This window comes from Mustela lutreola, chromosome 6, assembly GCF_030435805.1.
Source record: "Mustela lutreola isolate mMusLut2 chromosome 6, mMusLut2.pri, whole genome shotgun sequence".
NCBI lineage: Eukaryota > Metazoa > Chordata > Mammalia > Carnivora > Mustelidae > Mustela > Mustela lutreola.
The window spans coordinates 7,169,097-7,185,370 of record NC_081295.1 but is presented as its reverse complement, the minus strand read 5'-3'; the positions used below and the strand labels follow the sequence as shown (position 1 = coordinate 7,185,370).

Below are 16,274 nucleotides of genomic sequence, written 5' to 3'. Positions count from 1 at the left end.
ACAGACATTTCGTCTCTCTCGGGAGTGGGGCTTCTGGGTCACAGGGCAAATCCACGTTCAGTATTTCAAGAACCTGCCAAATGGTTTCCAGTGGCTGTGCAGTCCTGCATTCCCAGCAGCGCCATGTGAGGGCTCTTACCCTTGGGTGGTCGCTTCCGGGACGTACTTCTGCCTTTTTGATGATGGCCACCCTGTGGGTAACGGTAGTTCTCTGTGGTTCTGGTCTGCCTTTCACGTGATGGTTAGCATCGTATCTTTTGTGTGTTGGCCATTCTTTTTTTGGTGAGATGTCTGTTCCAGTCTGTTACTCATCTTATAATTGGGTTATTTGTCTTCTTATTGAATTATGAGAGACTTTTATATGTTTTGGGTACAAGTCCTTTACCAGAGATACGAGCTACAGCAGTTTTGTCTCTCAGTCTGTGTTTTGTCCTTTCACTTTCTTAAGGGTATCTCTCGAAGCACAGAAAGTTTTTAATTTTGAAGTCTTGCTTATTAACTTTTTCTTTACCGCATATGCTTTTGAGATCATATCTAAGAAGTCATTACCAGACCCAAGGTCATGAAGATTTACACTGGCTTTCCTTATCAGCTCTTACATTTAGATTCATCGTCTATTTTTACTTAACTTTTGTGTATGAGCTCGATAGGGTTCACTGTGCACTTCAAGTAACTCATTCCCTAACTTCAGCTGTGAACAAGACAAAAAAAATGTGAGTTGCTGCCCCAACCCCAACTGCCCCGGTCATCCACAGGCGGCTTATGGAGCCTTTGCCTTTTTGCCTCAGATGTGCTTAGCTAGTGCATTATTGATGCTGTTGATGCTGGCCCATTCTGGCAGGGAATGGGGTTCTGCAGTTTTGTGATGTGATTTTGTAGAGACTTTAAAAGTCTGTGCCACCCTGTGCTAGTTCATCAACCATGTCAGTCTTCTCCACCGCTTTCCTTCCTCCTCACTTGCAGACACAGAGATGGAATGGCACTCTGAAACTCTACTGGTGACTTTTCCTAATTCCCTGAAATGTTTGGGAACAATCTGGCTAAAGACTACAGACTTTAAGAAAGAGTGCAATTGGTGTCGTTTAATTTACTTTTCAAATTCAAAGGGATTATTACTCAGGAATCCTAACTCTGTGTATTTTTACTGCTTTTCCCCTTAAAATTCAACTGAACAGAGATGCCAGAAATTTCAAAAATACCTAGTTCCTTCAACATGTAAGTCAAGACTATGCTTTTGTTTAAAAAAAAAAAAAAAAGGTAAAAATTATATGAGTCTTCCTCAGTGGAACACTTTACTCACATAGGCCTCGGAAATTTTTCTAGATACTGAAAAGATCTAGGGTGCTTAATAAATGCTTTTCAAACAATTCAGAACCTTCCTATTACAACAGGACAAGCTCTGCAGGGCTGCGGACCGCCTGGCTTGGATCTGCAGGGCTGCGGACCGCCTGGCTTGGATCTGCAGGGCTGCAGACCGCCTGGCTTGGATCTGCAGGGCTGCAGACCGCCTGGCTTGGAACTGCTTATCCTTCCCTGGAGAAAAGCTTTGCTTTTGTCACGGCTAACTCTGGAACGTGGACGTACTGACCGCGTACAACGTTCTGACCAGCTGCCAATGTTCAGTGCTTCATTGCACTTAAGAAAGGGTCTTATTTGTACTTTAGGAAAGGGTATCAAGAGAAGACAGGGGCAGCCCAGTTATTAAAGTAGCCGAGTTGGTGCTCGGTACCCCCCACCAGCCTCTCCCGGTGCCCGGTGCCCAGCCTTGCCCTGTGGCCACGCCAGTCAGAGGAGGAGACACGCTGACCACAGAGAAGAAGTTTCTGATACTCTTCGCTGATGCAGTACCTGTCAGAGACAGCGGCTGCGAGTGGTTTAGCATGTCATGGTCGGGGGAAATGGAGTAAGTGCTTGGTCCTCCCCCATCCCCTTGAGACCGCAGCGCCTCTGTGTGAGGACCGTGAGCCTTGACACATCGGAAGGGGTTACTTTCGTGTATGTTGTGGGAACTCTGGAGGCAGGGCTGTGGGAGCGCGTTAGAGATCGGGATACTCGTTCGTGCCCAGGTGACAGGTCCGGCTCGGGGCCAACCCAGCCTTCCCCCCGGTGCCTCTCGGAGGACAGAGGGGCTGGCCCTGAACAGGGGCTTGCCCTTGGGTCTACCATGTTGATCAGGGAAGTGAGTTGAGTCTCATTCATCCTGGCCAAAAAAAAAAAAAAAAAAAATTTGTATTAAAAACGTTTTCTGATGAAATCTCTGAAGACAGTTTTAGGAAATCACCTGACTCCGACGCGGCCAGCTGGGTATCTGCACAGCCACCAGATCTCTCTGCGGCCGGGAAAGAGTCCGCACATGAGGGACCTTCCGCAGCCGGCGTTCCCGAGGGACTCCCTGGCAAAGGCCGCACACGACTGTGAGTCTTGACGCCGGGGGAAGGGGCTGTTCCGCAGGCCGTCGTGTCAAGGCGGACTCCCTTGTCCGGAGAGCCGCGGACCCATCTCACCATTTCACAAAGGCAGCAGCCGCCGACCGTGTCGCACAGGCGGGGCGGAGAGAAAGGGCGGCCTCCTGTCACGGCGCTGAGCCCACGGGGAAGAGCCCGCCCCCCGCTCTCGCCGCCCAACCTCGGCGTCCTTCCCCCGCCCAGGCGGCCCCCGTGTCTCGTTCCAGCTGGAGACTTTTGAACCGTGTCGTTCAGGGGAAGAGCGTTTATGAGAACGAGAGTTAGGACTTTGAACCCGCCGGTGCTGGGCTGTCAGACGTGGGCAGCGCCTGTCAGCGTCGCACTGGACTCCTCACGTCATTCTCCACGAGCAGTGTCAGCCCTGGTTCAGCGAAGGCCGAGACATGCTTGCTGAAGGGGGAGGCACGGCCGCCTACTGGGGCGGCTTGCGGGCCCGTGAGCCGAGACTCACCCTGCCCAGCCTGCCACAGCCGGCCGCAGACATGGGCCGCAGACATGGTCGCGGGCCCCGTGGTCTTTCCGACACAAGCCACGCTCACGCGGCACCAATACTCCGCCCGTGCTGGCTTGGGAAACCGGCGGGCCCTGGGCTATTTGTTCTTCACGCTTGAGCCCAGCAGATACGTGGACGGTCTGCCCAGTGCTCTGGGGCAAGCTGGATGCAGCCTTGTTGAGCAGAGAACAGGTACCCTGCAGTATTTTCACGTTGGTCGGTGTTTACGAGTAAGTTCTAAAGCCTCTGTCAAGCCCAGTCTGTCCTGCACGGGGCCAGCCAGACCACAGTTTGGCTCCACCAGGAGGGAACCCAGAAGCCGACAGGGTCCCTTCTGATGAGGGGCACGCTGTCCCTTCCTTCGTCACCCTTCCCGGCTGATTATGGTTGGATTTTACATCTGAATCACTGTTGATCAGGTCCACTTACAGGTCTGTTAGAAAAAGATGGATTGTTTAACTTTTAAACGCCAGCAGCTACTTGTACAGACTTTTGCATGCGTTTATTTAGAGAACAGAGCAGTCGAGAGATAACTGCAGTCCTACTGTGCGATCACAGGAGAAAGGTGGTGTTCTCTCGGGAAAAAAGTCGGCAACATGCGAGACCAACTGACAGAGCGCGTTAGTTGGTCCTCCGGGGTCACTCCTGCGCGCTCAGCAGTCACCGAATCGGTCTACTTCCCCAGCTGCCAGCTGCATTTTAGATGCCCGGTGTTTTTAGTAAAGATGTCACGCTGGGGGTTTGGTTTCCTGGAAGTGCCTCAGACATCCTGTATCAAAGCTGCAAGGAAGTCTGGAGAGTGGCCATCGCTGTCCAGAGTGCAGGAAAACTACTTTTCCCTGCTACGTTGGAGCTCAGAGCGGGCTCTGACCAGGGCTGCCCCAAGCTACCATGAGATGACAGTGTGAGGACACGAAGCTCTCCGTCCATGACGCACCGCTAGGGACTAGCACTCACTACAGGTGGCTTAACCTCCGTGGGGTTTTAACTCTCTGCGACCTGCGCCCACGTTCGGGGATCCAGGGCTGAGACATTCTGGGGCACCATGCTCTCTGCCACTAGAGCAGCAGGGCAGAAGGAAAGCCAGCTCCCCGTGACTCCTAACAAAAGGCTTCTTGGTGGGAAGGCCAAGTAGCTGAGAAGATGACCGGATCTGTCCCCAGACTAGCACATTCTCCTGCTGCCCGAGGCCCGGGTGAAAAGGAGTGCAGAGGAGTTCTTTCCCAGGGCAGTACTTTGCCGGCCTTCCTCGGACCCGGCCCCACAGCGCCGGTCAGCGGCCTGCCTCTGCTCGCGTGTTCTGTTCTAGGGCGAAGGCAGTCTATGTTACTCGCACTCACTCAGTCCATTCGTGGGCGAGGACAGAAGAAGGACATGTTTTGGACACCACAAGGTTGTTTCTGAGCATTTTGCAAAGTAGAAGCACGGAGGCAGCTTTCTAATCTCTCCTCCCTTAGTGCTTTTGGATTCTTTTTTTTTTTTTTTTTAAGATTTTATTTATTTATGTGACAGACAGAGATCACAAGTAGACAGAGAGGCAGGCAGAGAGAGAGGAGGAAGCAGGCTCCCCACTGAGCAGAGAGCCCAATGCGGGGCTCGATCCCAGGACCCTGGGACCATGACCTGAGCCGAAAGCAGAGGCTCTAACCCACTGAGCTACCCAGACGCCCCAGTGCTTTCGGATTCTTAACGTGTGCTTACATATATGGCCTCGTTTTCACCCTTCAAACAACCCAGGAGGCAGGTATGTCTCCCTCACTTATGGGGAAACTGGAACTCGAGGTAGGATGGCTCACCCAAGGTCGAGTGCCAGGAGGGGGTCACACAGCTGTGGGCAGGACTGACCCCTGACCGCCTTACGCAGCTCTGCTGTGGAGCGAGGAGTCCCAGCGTAGAGCGGCCCCCACCGCCGGGTGCAGGTGGGCACGCGGGGACGTGAATACAGACATCTGAGCTGTGCCCACAGCCTGACGCAGGGCGAGCAAATGCAGGGGCTCATCACCCTGCTCTCGAGGGGCTTGCAAATGTCAGCTCGGCTCTGGCCTCACGGGAACTCCCTTCTGAAGGGAGAATCTCAGCCCGAATCCATTTCTCTCTCTGTTTCTGCAGCTCCTGACAATGAGGGTGCTTCTCTTGGGCGTTCTCCTAACTCCTTGGCTCACCGAGTTCCATTGTGCTTGGTAAACACTTGGTGAGTAAAGGAGTAAACCTTGAACGACAGGATTTGGAATAGATTATGCCCACCTTTTGGGTGGAACCGTCTCTCCCTTCTTCTGTGAGCGCAGCAAGTGAGAGCTCTCTTCCAGCCGTGTGCGGCTGTGCAAGGGCAGAGCCTTCTGCTTACCTTGTGCTCCGAAATCCCCACCTTTGTGAGCACCATCAGCGCGTGGCCTAGGAGGACAGTGTCCCATGGCTAAAGGCTCTTCGCCAGAGATGTCACCGCTGGTCCTGCACGTTGTGCATGTGGCCTCTGAGGACCGGCAGCAGTTCACGGAGGTCGTGCGTGTGGCTGTGACTCCAGAGAACGCCTGGCATGTCAAGGGGCAGCCCTCCCTCGTGGTGTGAGAGTCTGGGCTTCCGGAAGAAAAGCAGACGCCCAGGGGAGCCACGTACCCCGGTGTTTGCTGCAGTCGACCCTTGGCTCCTGCACGGTGTTTTCAAAAAGTGCTCCTGGACTGGTTTCTGCCTGCTGATTGAGATGAGCTGTGCACGTGAAGTCATTTCTCAAATGGCTGCCAGAGGCCCTTGCTCTGTTTTTCCGCTCAGCTTCTTCAGAATCGGGCCAGAGAGACTCCGTTGAAGGCAGATCGGAAAACCCAGGGCTGCCTTATGGCTTCTCACTGTGTCCCCCCAGATGTCTGAGCTCGTCCCCCAGCACCGGCCGTCCCCTTTAACCACCTCCCCGCCCGGTGCCTGCACCTGTGTCGGCGGCCAGGAGGGCCCCTCCAGCTGCCCCCTGCGTGCTGAGTCCGTCCCGCTACCCCCCAGGCAGTGCTGTTGGGTCATGGCCATCTGGAACCCCAGAACCACGGCAGAGCGTGGAGTGTGGGCACAGAGCAGTCTGTGGAAACACATAGCACAGGGAGCCAAACACTTTAGTGGTTTTTTGGAGGCATAATTTAGTCATCTTACCTAAAGCGCCTTTTACTCTTTTGCAATCCAGTACAGAAAACTCAGCACCGAAGAATGAAGGAGAACCCTCCGTTCCCAGTCCCTGCCCTCCCCCTGTGCCTCACATCCCCTCTGAATGATGATAGAATAAGGCTCACACTCAGCCGCACACCATTCTCACTTATATGTATCCTCTCCCTTACACTCACTCGCGTACACTCACACACACACACACACACACACGCTCACACGAAAAGAAAATCAAAACCCACTAAAGCATTATGGGGGGACAAAAGATTTAAGAACATCTTCCTCCCCATCTGGCATTGAGACAAAACGCCCTGCCTTCCCAGCAGGGGCTCACCCCGCTCCGTCCCCAGGTCCCACTAAGGATGGCTGGCAGCATCCACCAGTCCCCAAGGGCCCCTCCGGGCGCTAATGTGTCTGGGGTCAGTCGCTCCGTTTCTGCTTGCTGTCGATGTTGCCGTAGGCAGAGCCCTTGTCGATTTCGGTCACACCAATCATCCATCGAACCCCCATAGAAGCTGCGGAAATGGGAAGAAATGGAAAGCACAGAGGTTAGGAGGAGCCCACGGGGGACCCCAGAGTGATCTGCGGGAAGAATGCTGAGATGCCAGCTGTCTGCAGACCCCAAGCAGCAGCCGAGATCTTGCCGGCTAATTTGGGGCCCTGCATGATCCCACTGTAGTTCTGGAGCACGGGTGTCGGACTAAGTGACATTAAAACAGAGTGAGGCTGTTCTGCTAGTGGGTTAATCTCTCCATACATCAAGGATGCTAAGCCTCCAGGGCATCAAAGCTTACTGAATTCCTCTGCCATGATGGCCTCCAAGACAAAGGATTCTTTTGCGAATGCAGGGCAGGAACTTACAAAACACCCTGCAGTGAAGCTGAGTAACTGACCAGAAGCATGGAGAGCGCAAGAGCCCGGATGTCTCCTTAGTGCTCGGCTCTGCTCTCGGGATAAGAATCAGAGCAGTGAATGGGGAAAGACCCCTGCCTTCAGGTGCGATCAGCCCAAACACAGAGCACGAAAGACCCTCCTGAGTCCTGAGTGCCCAGCGAAGCTGGACAGCAGGGCCACGGTCACATGCTGCAGTCAGAGACGGCAGACTTGGTGAGCTCCTTCAGTGCAGGGAGTACATCTGAGCCCCCTGAGGAGCCCGGCACCAAGCACGCATCACACATTCAGAAGGCGTACATGGCTGAGATGGGGCCATTCCAGCGGGGCTGGCAGTGGAATGGGCTGCTTCTCCCAGGGGGTCCTACCACGTTTGCCTCTGGCTGCCGCACCTCAAAGACCAGCGACAGCGTGCAGGGAACCCTGGGGCCATGAAGAAATCAGAGCAGTCTGAGACCCCTGGCCAGTGAAGCCAGTATGGGTTCACGCAAAAGTGCTCCCAGGCCGCTCTATTTGATGTTGTTGCGTGTGGCAGCCAACTTCTAGAACCACACGCTCTTCCCCAGAGGGGCCGGCACCTGCTCTGAATGGCCAGGGCCCTTTGCCCGTTGCTGCTGGGCTCCAGGAAGGTTTTCCTGGGGAGGAGGAAGGAATGAGGGCTGTGAGCAGTGCTGTCCGCAGAGCTCGCGTTCGGCGAGGGGCTCTGCGTGTGTTTGACCGTGAGGCCTGCAAGCTAGTTTTCCCGGTGCATCTGCAGGCTGTCCCTTCTGTTCTGAGGGGCTGAGACAGGTAGGGTGAGTTTACCCACCCCCGTTCTGCCTCCAGCTGTAACCCCCCCCATCAGATGCTCCTTTCGGCAGCATGGCTGGCGCTGGTCTCCTGCTCTTTACGCACCCACAAAGAAGACGAGGACGAAGCTGGCCAGGGTGAGGGAAGACCCGCTGCTGATCATGTTGATGAGAAACCGGAAGAAAGGGTAGAGCAGGAGGGAGGCCCAGAACAACCAGTTGACGAGCGTCCAGGGTCGCCGGGGGGGCACCATGGCTGTCTCCGGGAAGGTGCCCGTCCTGTAGTACTCCTCCTGGAAGGCATCCTGCGGACAGAGAGGCCACCCTGAGGCACTTTGCTCACGCATGACCCCGCGTTCGTGCAGGCCCTTCCCGAGGCACCGGGGCGGGGGGAGGCCATGTGAGCTGAGCAGAACCAGGGGCTCCATCACAGGCGCCTGATGAGCCTTCCCAATACCGAACTTGGCAGTCCCCTCCCCACAGTGACACGGCCCTGTCACTAGCCCTGGCGTGGCAGCTTGAGCTTCGGTGCCAGGCCAGCCCAGTTCCATCCTGGTCTGCTGCTCGGTGCTCCCCTGCCTCCAGTTGGGTGGCCGGCCTCTGAGGCCCAGCTCTGGTGGCCCAGATGCAGTACTGCCTGTTGCCCGCAACAGCCAGTGGAGAACGAACGGAGACACGGAGTCTGCCTTCAGTGAACGCCCACAGAACACGCTAGAACCCGGAGCCTCAGGCAGAGCCACGGGCTCACCTCTTGCACCTAAGCCACGACAGCACGGCCTGCCCAGTGGCTCTGTGCAGTAGTGCCGAGACCCCCGTCCCATCTCCTCTGCTGCCCGACCTGAGGCGGAATACAGGAGCCCCCTTGGCGGTGGGCTCCAGGGACACCCGCGCCTGCGATGACCACGTGCGAGGTTTCATTCCTCGATGAGGTGCGGCAAGAGCCGAGCACGGACACGGCGGAGCTAACAAAATACCGTGACCGAGGGCGTGTGAACGAGGCCCCCTTCCCAACGATGCGATGGAGGAGTGAGGGGAGGGGTCTCGGCGCCCCGAGGCTGCCCGTGACCTGACACCTGGACCACCCGTGGCCGCAGCTAAGCCCACGGATGAGGGCACCATCGGTCCCCAAGTGTGTGTGTGTGTGTGTGTGTGTGTGTGTGTGTGTGAGACCGACGAGCCTGCGGGGGTCTTGGGCGGGCACGGCGTGCACCAGGGACCCCCAAGGCTGGGACTATGTACTGAGCACCGTCCAGCTGCTCTCGGGAGACCCCAGGCGCTGCTTGGCGGCCGTGGGAGAGACGGACACTGCGGGGCCAGGTGACAGGCAACGGGGGCAGAGGGACCCGTCCCCAGGCACCGTGTGGACACGAGGGCCAGCGACTGGCAGCCACGGGGAGTCTGCCCGCTTCTAAATAACAGCAACGGACTGAAATATCCTGACAGCATCCTGGGGGCTGGCGGCGTGCATGCGGAGCAAGACCCGTCTCCGGGTCACGTGGGGCCCCCGTCGGAGCCTGCTGATGTCCCGGCGGTCCCCACAGTTGAGTTTCCTGGAAAAGGAGCTTCTGTCTACCTGGAACTTACACCCGAGGTGCCGAACTTCCTTTAACACCCGAGAGCGATCTCGAAAATGCACCACACTTCCCCCTTCCCCGGTCAGCAGGAACTGAGAAAGACGTGTTTTTCTCCACTGAGGGTCATTATTAAAATGAGTCCCAGAGCCTGTGGCCGAAGCAGACAACCTCAGGGGAAGCGACAATGACTTGTCCGAGGCCCAGAGCGAGGGCCCGAACTCTGTCGAGGCCTCCCGTTTTTACCTCCCTGCCATGAACTGGGGTGATTTTTCTCATCCCAGGCTGGGGCCACAGGAGCCCGATAACTCGATGACAGGGACGCTTTGGACTCCCGGATTCTCCATGCAGAAGCCTAATCTCCCGTGGGCTGGGCTCGGAGGCGGGGCCTCTCGCGAGCATGGAGCCCTCATGATTGGGGGTCGTGCCCTTGTCACAGGGACTTCAGAGAGCCCCCTTGACCCGTCCACCACAGCAGCCCTGGTGGGGGCCCCCCTTCAGGCCCCTGATCGTCTGGCCTCTGGAGTGGTGAGAAGGAAATGCCCTCGGTATTGTGCGGAAGCCATCGCGAGCTTGGAAAACCCTTCGTTCTTGTGCTTGAAGAATGTCCTGCTGGCTGCGGCACCCCCAACAGAGCAGCGCCCAGCCATGGCCCCCGTGAGCCCCACACACCCACAAGACAGCCTGGCCACTGCTTCCTTCACCAGGTTTTCCGTGGGTAATGGCGAATTCCCCATCCCTTCGGCAGACTTCAGACTGCCCGCCGGAGGGGAAGTACGTAACTTGAATCGGGGATGAAATTCAGACTTGGTTCAAACCACGCGATGGGGTAACCGTGATGGCTCTGGGAAAAAGTGACGGGGGCACCGCCGTTGTCCCAAGGGATCACACGAGGACATGGACGGTTTCCCACGCCAACAGCCAGCAGCCGTCCCGGGTGCCGACAAGTCATGAACGTTGTGCCTTTTCCAGACGCTATGTTTGTTCTACTTCAACGTTGGCCTGGTTGTCGGAGCTGATGCCCTTCCTGTCTGAGACTGTCAAAATGGCCATGGTCGATAGTGGATCTCTTTTTATGTCCCTGTCTGAACAGAATGAAACGTTGCTATGTCCCTGTTGGGGCGCCCAGCACCCCTCCTGCATTTTGTTGCCGGTGGAAGCAACACCGGGGAATCGGTGCCTTGAAGTCCCCAGCTCAACGTCGGCAGAACTGTCTTCCCACGCCATGTGTCTGAAAGACGCCGCCCTACCCAGAACTCCACTTTGGCAAGCGCAGTGGGGCCCTGGGATTTCCGGTACGTAAAGCCCCAGACCCATCGAGGCTCCTGAGGGGACAGGGCTGCCCCAGGAACGACAGGATGCTGGAGTTTCTTCCTGTCTATCCACAGTTCCTCTGGGAGGCACCGCTGCCCCGTCCCGGGAGCTGCTCCGGGGTGGTCCCTCCGGGTTAAAGGTCAGCCTCCCGGGTCTGCTCACAGACACAGCCCTCAGAAGCGAGACAGGGCCTGTCCTCCGGCACCTGGCTTTAGCTGCAAGCTGGGCAAACCACATCATTCTCTGGGCCTCAGTTTCCCCCTCACTAGCATAAGGGCTCTGCCCCAGATGGTCGTTTCGGGAAGCCCTTCCAAGCTGAACCCTATCATCTTAGTGCATACAGAGTTTAGAGGGAAACCTCTGGAGAGACTTTATCAGGAAGAAGTGCCTCTTCACTGAACGCCCGAGTGGTTCAGGTCACACGACGGTCACACTCTCCCGCCTGAACCCAGCAGAGAACGGGCCCACGGAGAAGAACCTGCTTTGGTTTGCTTTGCTAGGTTTGAGGCCCGCGTTTGTCAGATTTGTTCGTGGGCTTCTTTATGCAGCCTTTCCTTTCTGAGGCCTTAGTGCAATTTTCTGCTTGCTAATAGTGTGACGTGTCGTATGCCGCCCAGACGATTAAACCAGAGAACAGCACAAGAGAAAATGCCGCCTCGTGCGTGAAACCAGAGAAAATATATATCGTTTGCGTGTTTCCTCCAGGCCCAGGCCTGCAGCAGCACAGAAGCTTCCTAACTGGGAACCTGGTTTAAAAGCAGCTGCTGTGCATTTCCAAGCCTGCAGGCCATGGGTCAGAGGCGGCCTCCTAGGAATACGCATTTCTAGGCCTCCTCAGACCGACGGGGTGAACCTGTGAGGCTGAGGGACCTCCATGGTCCCCGCTCGGTGACAGACGGGCGGTCCCTGTGTACTCGTTGAAAGAGGAGCCTGGATGCCAGTCCCTGCCTATCCTGCAATCCATCCTGAAAAGGCCCCCCGATGGCCAGTTATTCGAATGGGCTTTTACAGGAACCATTGGAAAATCGCCTCCTTGGGAGCACGGGAGCCACTTCCTGCTGCGAGAGTGTCAGGATCTTGATCCCCCAAACCGAGCACAGTTCTGAGAAGTCTCTACTTCGTCCGATGGGGGGTCATCTGGAAGTCTCTGGGGCCAAGACACGTTCTCAAAGGAAGGATTAAAATGCTTCTCCGACTGGAGCAGACGCCCGTAGAGCTCTAGTGACGATCTTCTCTAGGGGAGTGGGGAGAGGCAGACCCCCTCGTCCGTACCGATGGAATTCGGCAACAGGAAATCTGCATCCCACTCAACGTGCTCGATTCGAGGCCGGTTTGGCCTCAAAACATAGGATGAATCAGAAATAAGTCTCTGTGGGCAGAAATGCAGTCATAAAACGCCTTCCTCACTAGCTGGACACTGACCTTTTCTCCTTCCTGAGACGAAGCAGTGAGAGCCATAAGCACGTGAGTCCCTCTGCCCCTGCCCCTGCCCGTGCCGCCGAGGAGAGGAGCCGGTGGAGATAGGGCCCTGCTCGGAGGAAGGAAAGGTGGCGTGGGGACTGAGCCCAGCCGAGGCGGAGTCTTGCAAGCCTCCGTCTTGCCGGTGTGGATGGTTTTGAGACCTTCTGTCTTGCCTGGGTTGGGGGGCGTTTGAGACCCTACAGGCAGCCACCTTGTAGGCCCAGCAGCCATCGGGATCATACACGTTTCCTGAAAAGAACCCTCCAGACCCCAAGAACCAGAGGCTACTTTTCCTACGTAGACACGGGCTGTGAGGGGCCTCGCTTCCTGTTCTGTCCACTGCACCCTCCTTTCTTGCCATGAAGCCCCCTTAAACCCATTTTGCTCTATTCTTTTCCCCCCTTGCCAAGCAGAGTGTCAGCCCCAGGGCAGTAACGAACCGGAGTGTGGGGTCTCACACGGACGGAGAAAGGCTCGTCGCCACTACCAGCTCCCAGAGGCCCCCATGGTGCACCCACAAAACAGGTCCTTGGATCCCGCAGAGTCTCCCCACCCCCAACCTCGCTGCACTGACCTTCTCCTGGTAGAGCTTGTGGAGCCAGGCTGAACACTCGTCCTCGTCTTCTGGGACTTCTTCTAGAGGGATCCGCCTGCAAAGCAGAGAACAGCCAGCAGGGAGGAGACTGGTGCCAGACGCCATTGAGGCAAAGCACGAGAAAGCCTGTAGCGCTTTGCAAGGGAACCTGCACTGCGAGGAGAAGCGTGGGGAGCGGCACAGTCCTCCCTCCGGGCTGTGAGGGCACCGGCTTCCGTGGCCCCCGTGCTGTGGTTTTGGCTCTTCACGCCCCATGCCTGTGTGTGCTCTGGGGAAGAAGTTACCGGAGAGGTGGCCCTGTGGGTACGAGATCTCCCACGCTCCGGGCTCCCCCAAATACCTGGGGCCCAGCTGGCCACTGAGTAGAGCTCCTGCCGGGTGTCTAAGTGCTCAGGGGGCAAAGCCTCCTCTACCTCTGGGAGAAGGCCTGCCTCGGGAAGGCTGGTTTTCCTGCCCTCAAGTGCCTTCAACTGCAGAGTAAGGCAAACTGCCGACCGCAGCTTTAGGACACAGGCATGATTAGGACACTTCTTTCCTATTCAAAAGGGGGAATTCGGGTCCGCTCCGGCAAGAAGGCTGTTTAATCCAGGCTGTCAGTCCACCGAAACCTCTCTCCAGCCCCATGGTGACGACCAGCCCCTGAATTGACATCGTCCTGTGTTGCACTTCAGTATCTGTGAAGTCTTTTGAAAAAATAATCAGAATGTTCTAGAACACTTGGCTGGTTCCCCAAGAGCAGCCATGTCAGATCATCTTTGTTAGCCTTCTGGGAAGACAACCTAGTGCACAGGAAACCAGTACCGTCCCTCAGCCCCGTCGCGCGGGGTTTTATGCTCGAGTCCCCGCTGCGTTTGGCGGATGGCAGCATCTTTCGATCGCTTCCCACTCGTCTCGATGGCATTGCAGAAGCCCAGGGTGAGGCCCGTTCTGTAAGCTGATGCAACGGGCCAAGAGAACGGGTGTGTCTAATACCATGGGAAGTCTTTTCAGTAATGGCTTGGGACGTAACACAGAAGTAAGATAGCGCTGAAATGCTCTCCATTTGTTCCTAGACCTCCCTATAAATTACACACGCTCTTGTCTGTGTACATCTGTATATCGTAGACACATCCTCCAAGAAGAGGGGTCAGTATTATCATCTCTTCATACTCAGTCTCAAAGTAACTATAAAATGCTGTCTTCAGTCTGTCCAACCTGAGCTCTGTGATGAGTATGAATTGGTCTGAGGGAATCAGAAATTAGAGGCTTCCCTGATTACTGACATGAGCGCTGTGTGTCTTGAGCTCCTAATATAAATACAGTCTGTGAAGTTCACTTCATGACAGATGACAGACAAGAAAACACTAAACAGACTTCCCTGGAAAGAGGGTTGTAGGCCGTTTGTGATTTAATTACTTTGATGGGCTCTCTCTGTTTTGGAAAGGAAATGGAACCAACTTACCTGACATATAAATCGGCGTGATATTTCTTCCCATTTAGGACCCCCAACAGTGTTGGATTTTCATTATTTCTGAAATTGAGTGTACAGTCATATACAGCTGAAACTATAAAAAAAATAAAACAAATACAAAGCAGTATATAGCGTGTGAACCCAATTTTGTTTCGCAGATACACATTGGAAAACAACAATGAGATGTGCTAACTGGCTATCTCAGGACGGCGGCGTGACGGGGTTCTGTCCTTTTTCATGCTTTTCTATACTGTCCAAATGCCCTACATTGAACACACATCACCTTTTGTAACCAGAAAAACACTGTAACTCAGTAACTGACGAGATCGGGCGCGTTCAGGGTGGTATGGCCGTAGACTGTAACTCAGTAACTGAGAAAAGAGTTATTACTGAGGTCGGAACAGCTTAAAGCAACCCTGCGGTGTCCCGTCTAGAAGTTCTCTAACAAGTACCGACATTTAGACAGAGTCAGACATGAGACCAGCCAGTCTAGAGCCTACTACCTGAGAATGTGTCTGAGTGGATGGTGGCATAAGCATTTTATAAGCAATTTCTCCCCCTAGAGAAGTAAGATAGCTACAAAATTAGAATAAGACGCTGGAGACATCTTAAGGACTTGAACCACAGTCCACGGAACCGGAGCTGAGAAGCAAAGCAGAACACGTGAGGTCAGTGCCTCTGCCCAACGGTGAGCTGACCTGGCGGCCCGAGTTACGTCGGCGTGTACTGCGGGGCCGCGGGGCCTGGCCCGGGCTCCAGTGCGTGGAGGGTGGGAGTGTGTGAATGACCATGAGGGGACAGAAGTACAGTGTGGACACAGGATGACAGGACAGGACAGTGGGAAGAGCACGAGTTAGGAAGTCAGCCTGGTGCCTGTGGGACCCTCCCTTGGACGTGCCGCTCAGCCGCCCTGAGCCCGGCTCCCTGGAGAAGGGGACACACGATCCCTTCCTTGCACGGCGGCTGAGCCGGCAGGAGTCTGCGTGTCCCCCGGGGCCTGGCCCTCCGTGATAATAGATTGTGAGCCCCATACTTCACGGACAGCTCGGCCTACGGGCGGTTACTATTCACAGAGCGGGAGGGAGAGTGACAGCAGGGTCCTCTTGGTCTAGTTGGGGATATGAAGAACCAGATTCAAAAATCAGCCAGAAAACCACCATCCATTATCTTCAACCTGCTGCCTGGCCCTGGTGGGGTCTGCAGGAGGCCCACTGCCAGCTCGTTCATCCTAGCTAAGGAGGGGCCGGGGTCTCCCTTGCTGGCTCGCAGGAATGCTGGGGGGTGGCTCCCAACCCCCGGCAAGCCAGACGACAGCCCCTTCCTCTCCTGGGACTGGAGGCTGGCTGTCTCTCGGTGGGGGAGGCGTCACTCTCCAAGGACAGAGTGGGGCTGCTGGAGAGCAGCCTCGGTGTTCACCACGTTCTGTGGGCATTATAGGAAAAGGCACTTAGGCTGTATGCAGGTGGCCATGGGGTCACAGGTCTGAGAGTAAGAAAGGGACATGGAGCTGATGCGGTTCAGTGGGTTTCCAACGCCTCCCTCCAGACTGGCTCTTACACAGGAGCCTGATGTACACTACGGAAAGGGCCTATTTGGTCAATCAAGGACGGGTTGGGGGGCAGCCACAAGGGGTCCCCAGACGACCGCCTAGCAACTGATGATTTGCACGATTTCCTCCTTTGCCAGAGGGGCAAGCTCAAGAGGGGAGATAAAATAGCCCATCGCTAAATCCACCTGCCTGCAAAGCCCTTGAGGAGGGGAGCCCGAGCCCCAGCCTCTGAGCCCCAGACTCTGTGTCCTAGCCGAGCCACTCGGAACAAGTTCCTTAAATTCTCTCCAAGCCCCAACTTCCTCGTCTGTATACTGGAAATAAACAGTTTCCTTCATTAGATCTGGCCAGTACTCTCTCGCCAGGCCCTATGGGGTGAGCTTGCGTTGGGGGCGAATCCGAAGTGCCCTTGGAGGGCAGCTCTTTATTTCGGGGCAGGGGGACACAGCCTACCCTGCTGCCTGGACTGCTGCAGCCTCGGGCCAAGCTCAGCCAGGGCCCGAAGCCAACGGGAAAAGCCGGACCCAGTAGCTGGGCACCCCCAGCAAGGCGCCCA

The 16,274-nt window shown here is 55.9% G+C and overlaps 1 protein-coding gene across 2 annotated transcripts in view; it reads right to left on the bottom strand.

Annotated features, from left to right (window-relative positions):
• Positions 1-6,035: 6,035 nt before the first annotated feature.
• The window catches only part of AGPAT4 (1-acylglycerol-3-phosphate O-acyltransferase 4), a 116,581-nt gene continuing 106,342 nt past the window's right edge, over positions 6,036-16,274 (bottom strand). For both annotated transcript variants that reach the window (XM_059176600.1, XM_059176599.1), the window contains exons 6-9: positions 14,161-14,263; positions 12,699-12,774; positions 7,885-8,083; positions 6,036-6,614 (exon numbers count right to left, since the gene is read on the bottom strand). In XM_059176600.1, coding sequence (XP_059032583.1) covers positions 6,520-6,614; positions 7,885-8,083; positions 12,699-12,774; positions 14,161-14,263 — 473 coding nt within the window. In that variant the 3' untranslated portion in view covers positions 6,036-6,519. The remainder of the gene's footprint in view (positions 6,615-7,884; positions 8,084-12,698; positions 12,775-14,160; positions 14,264-16,274) is intronic.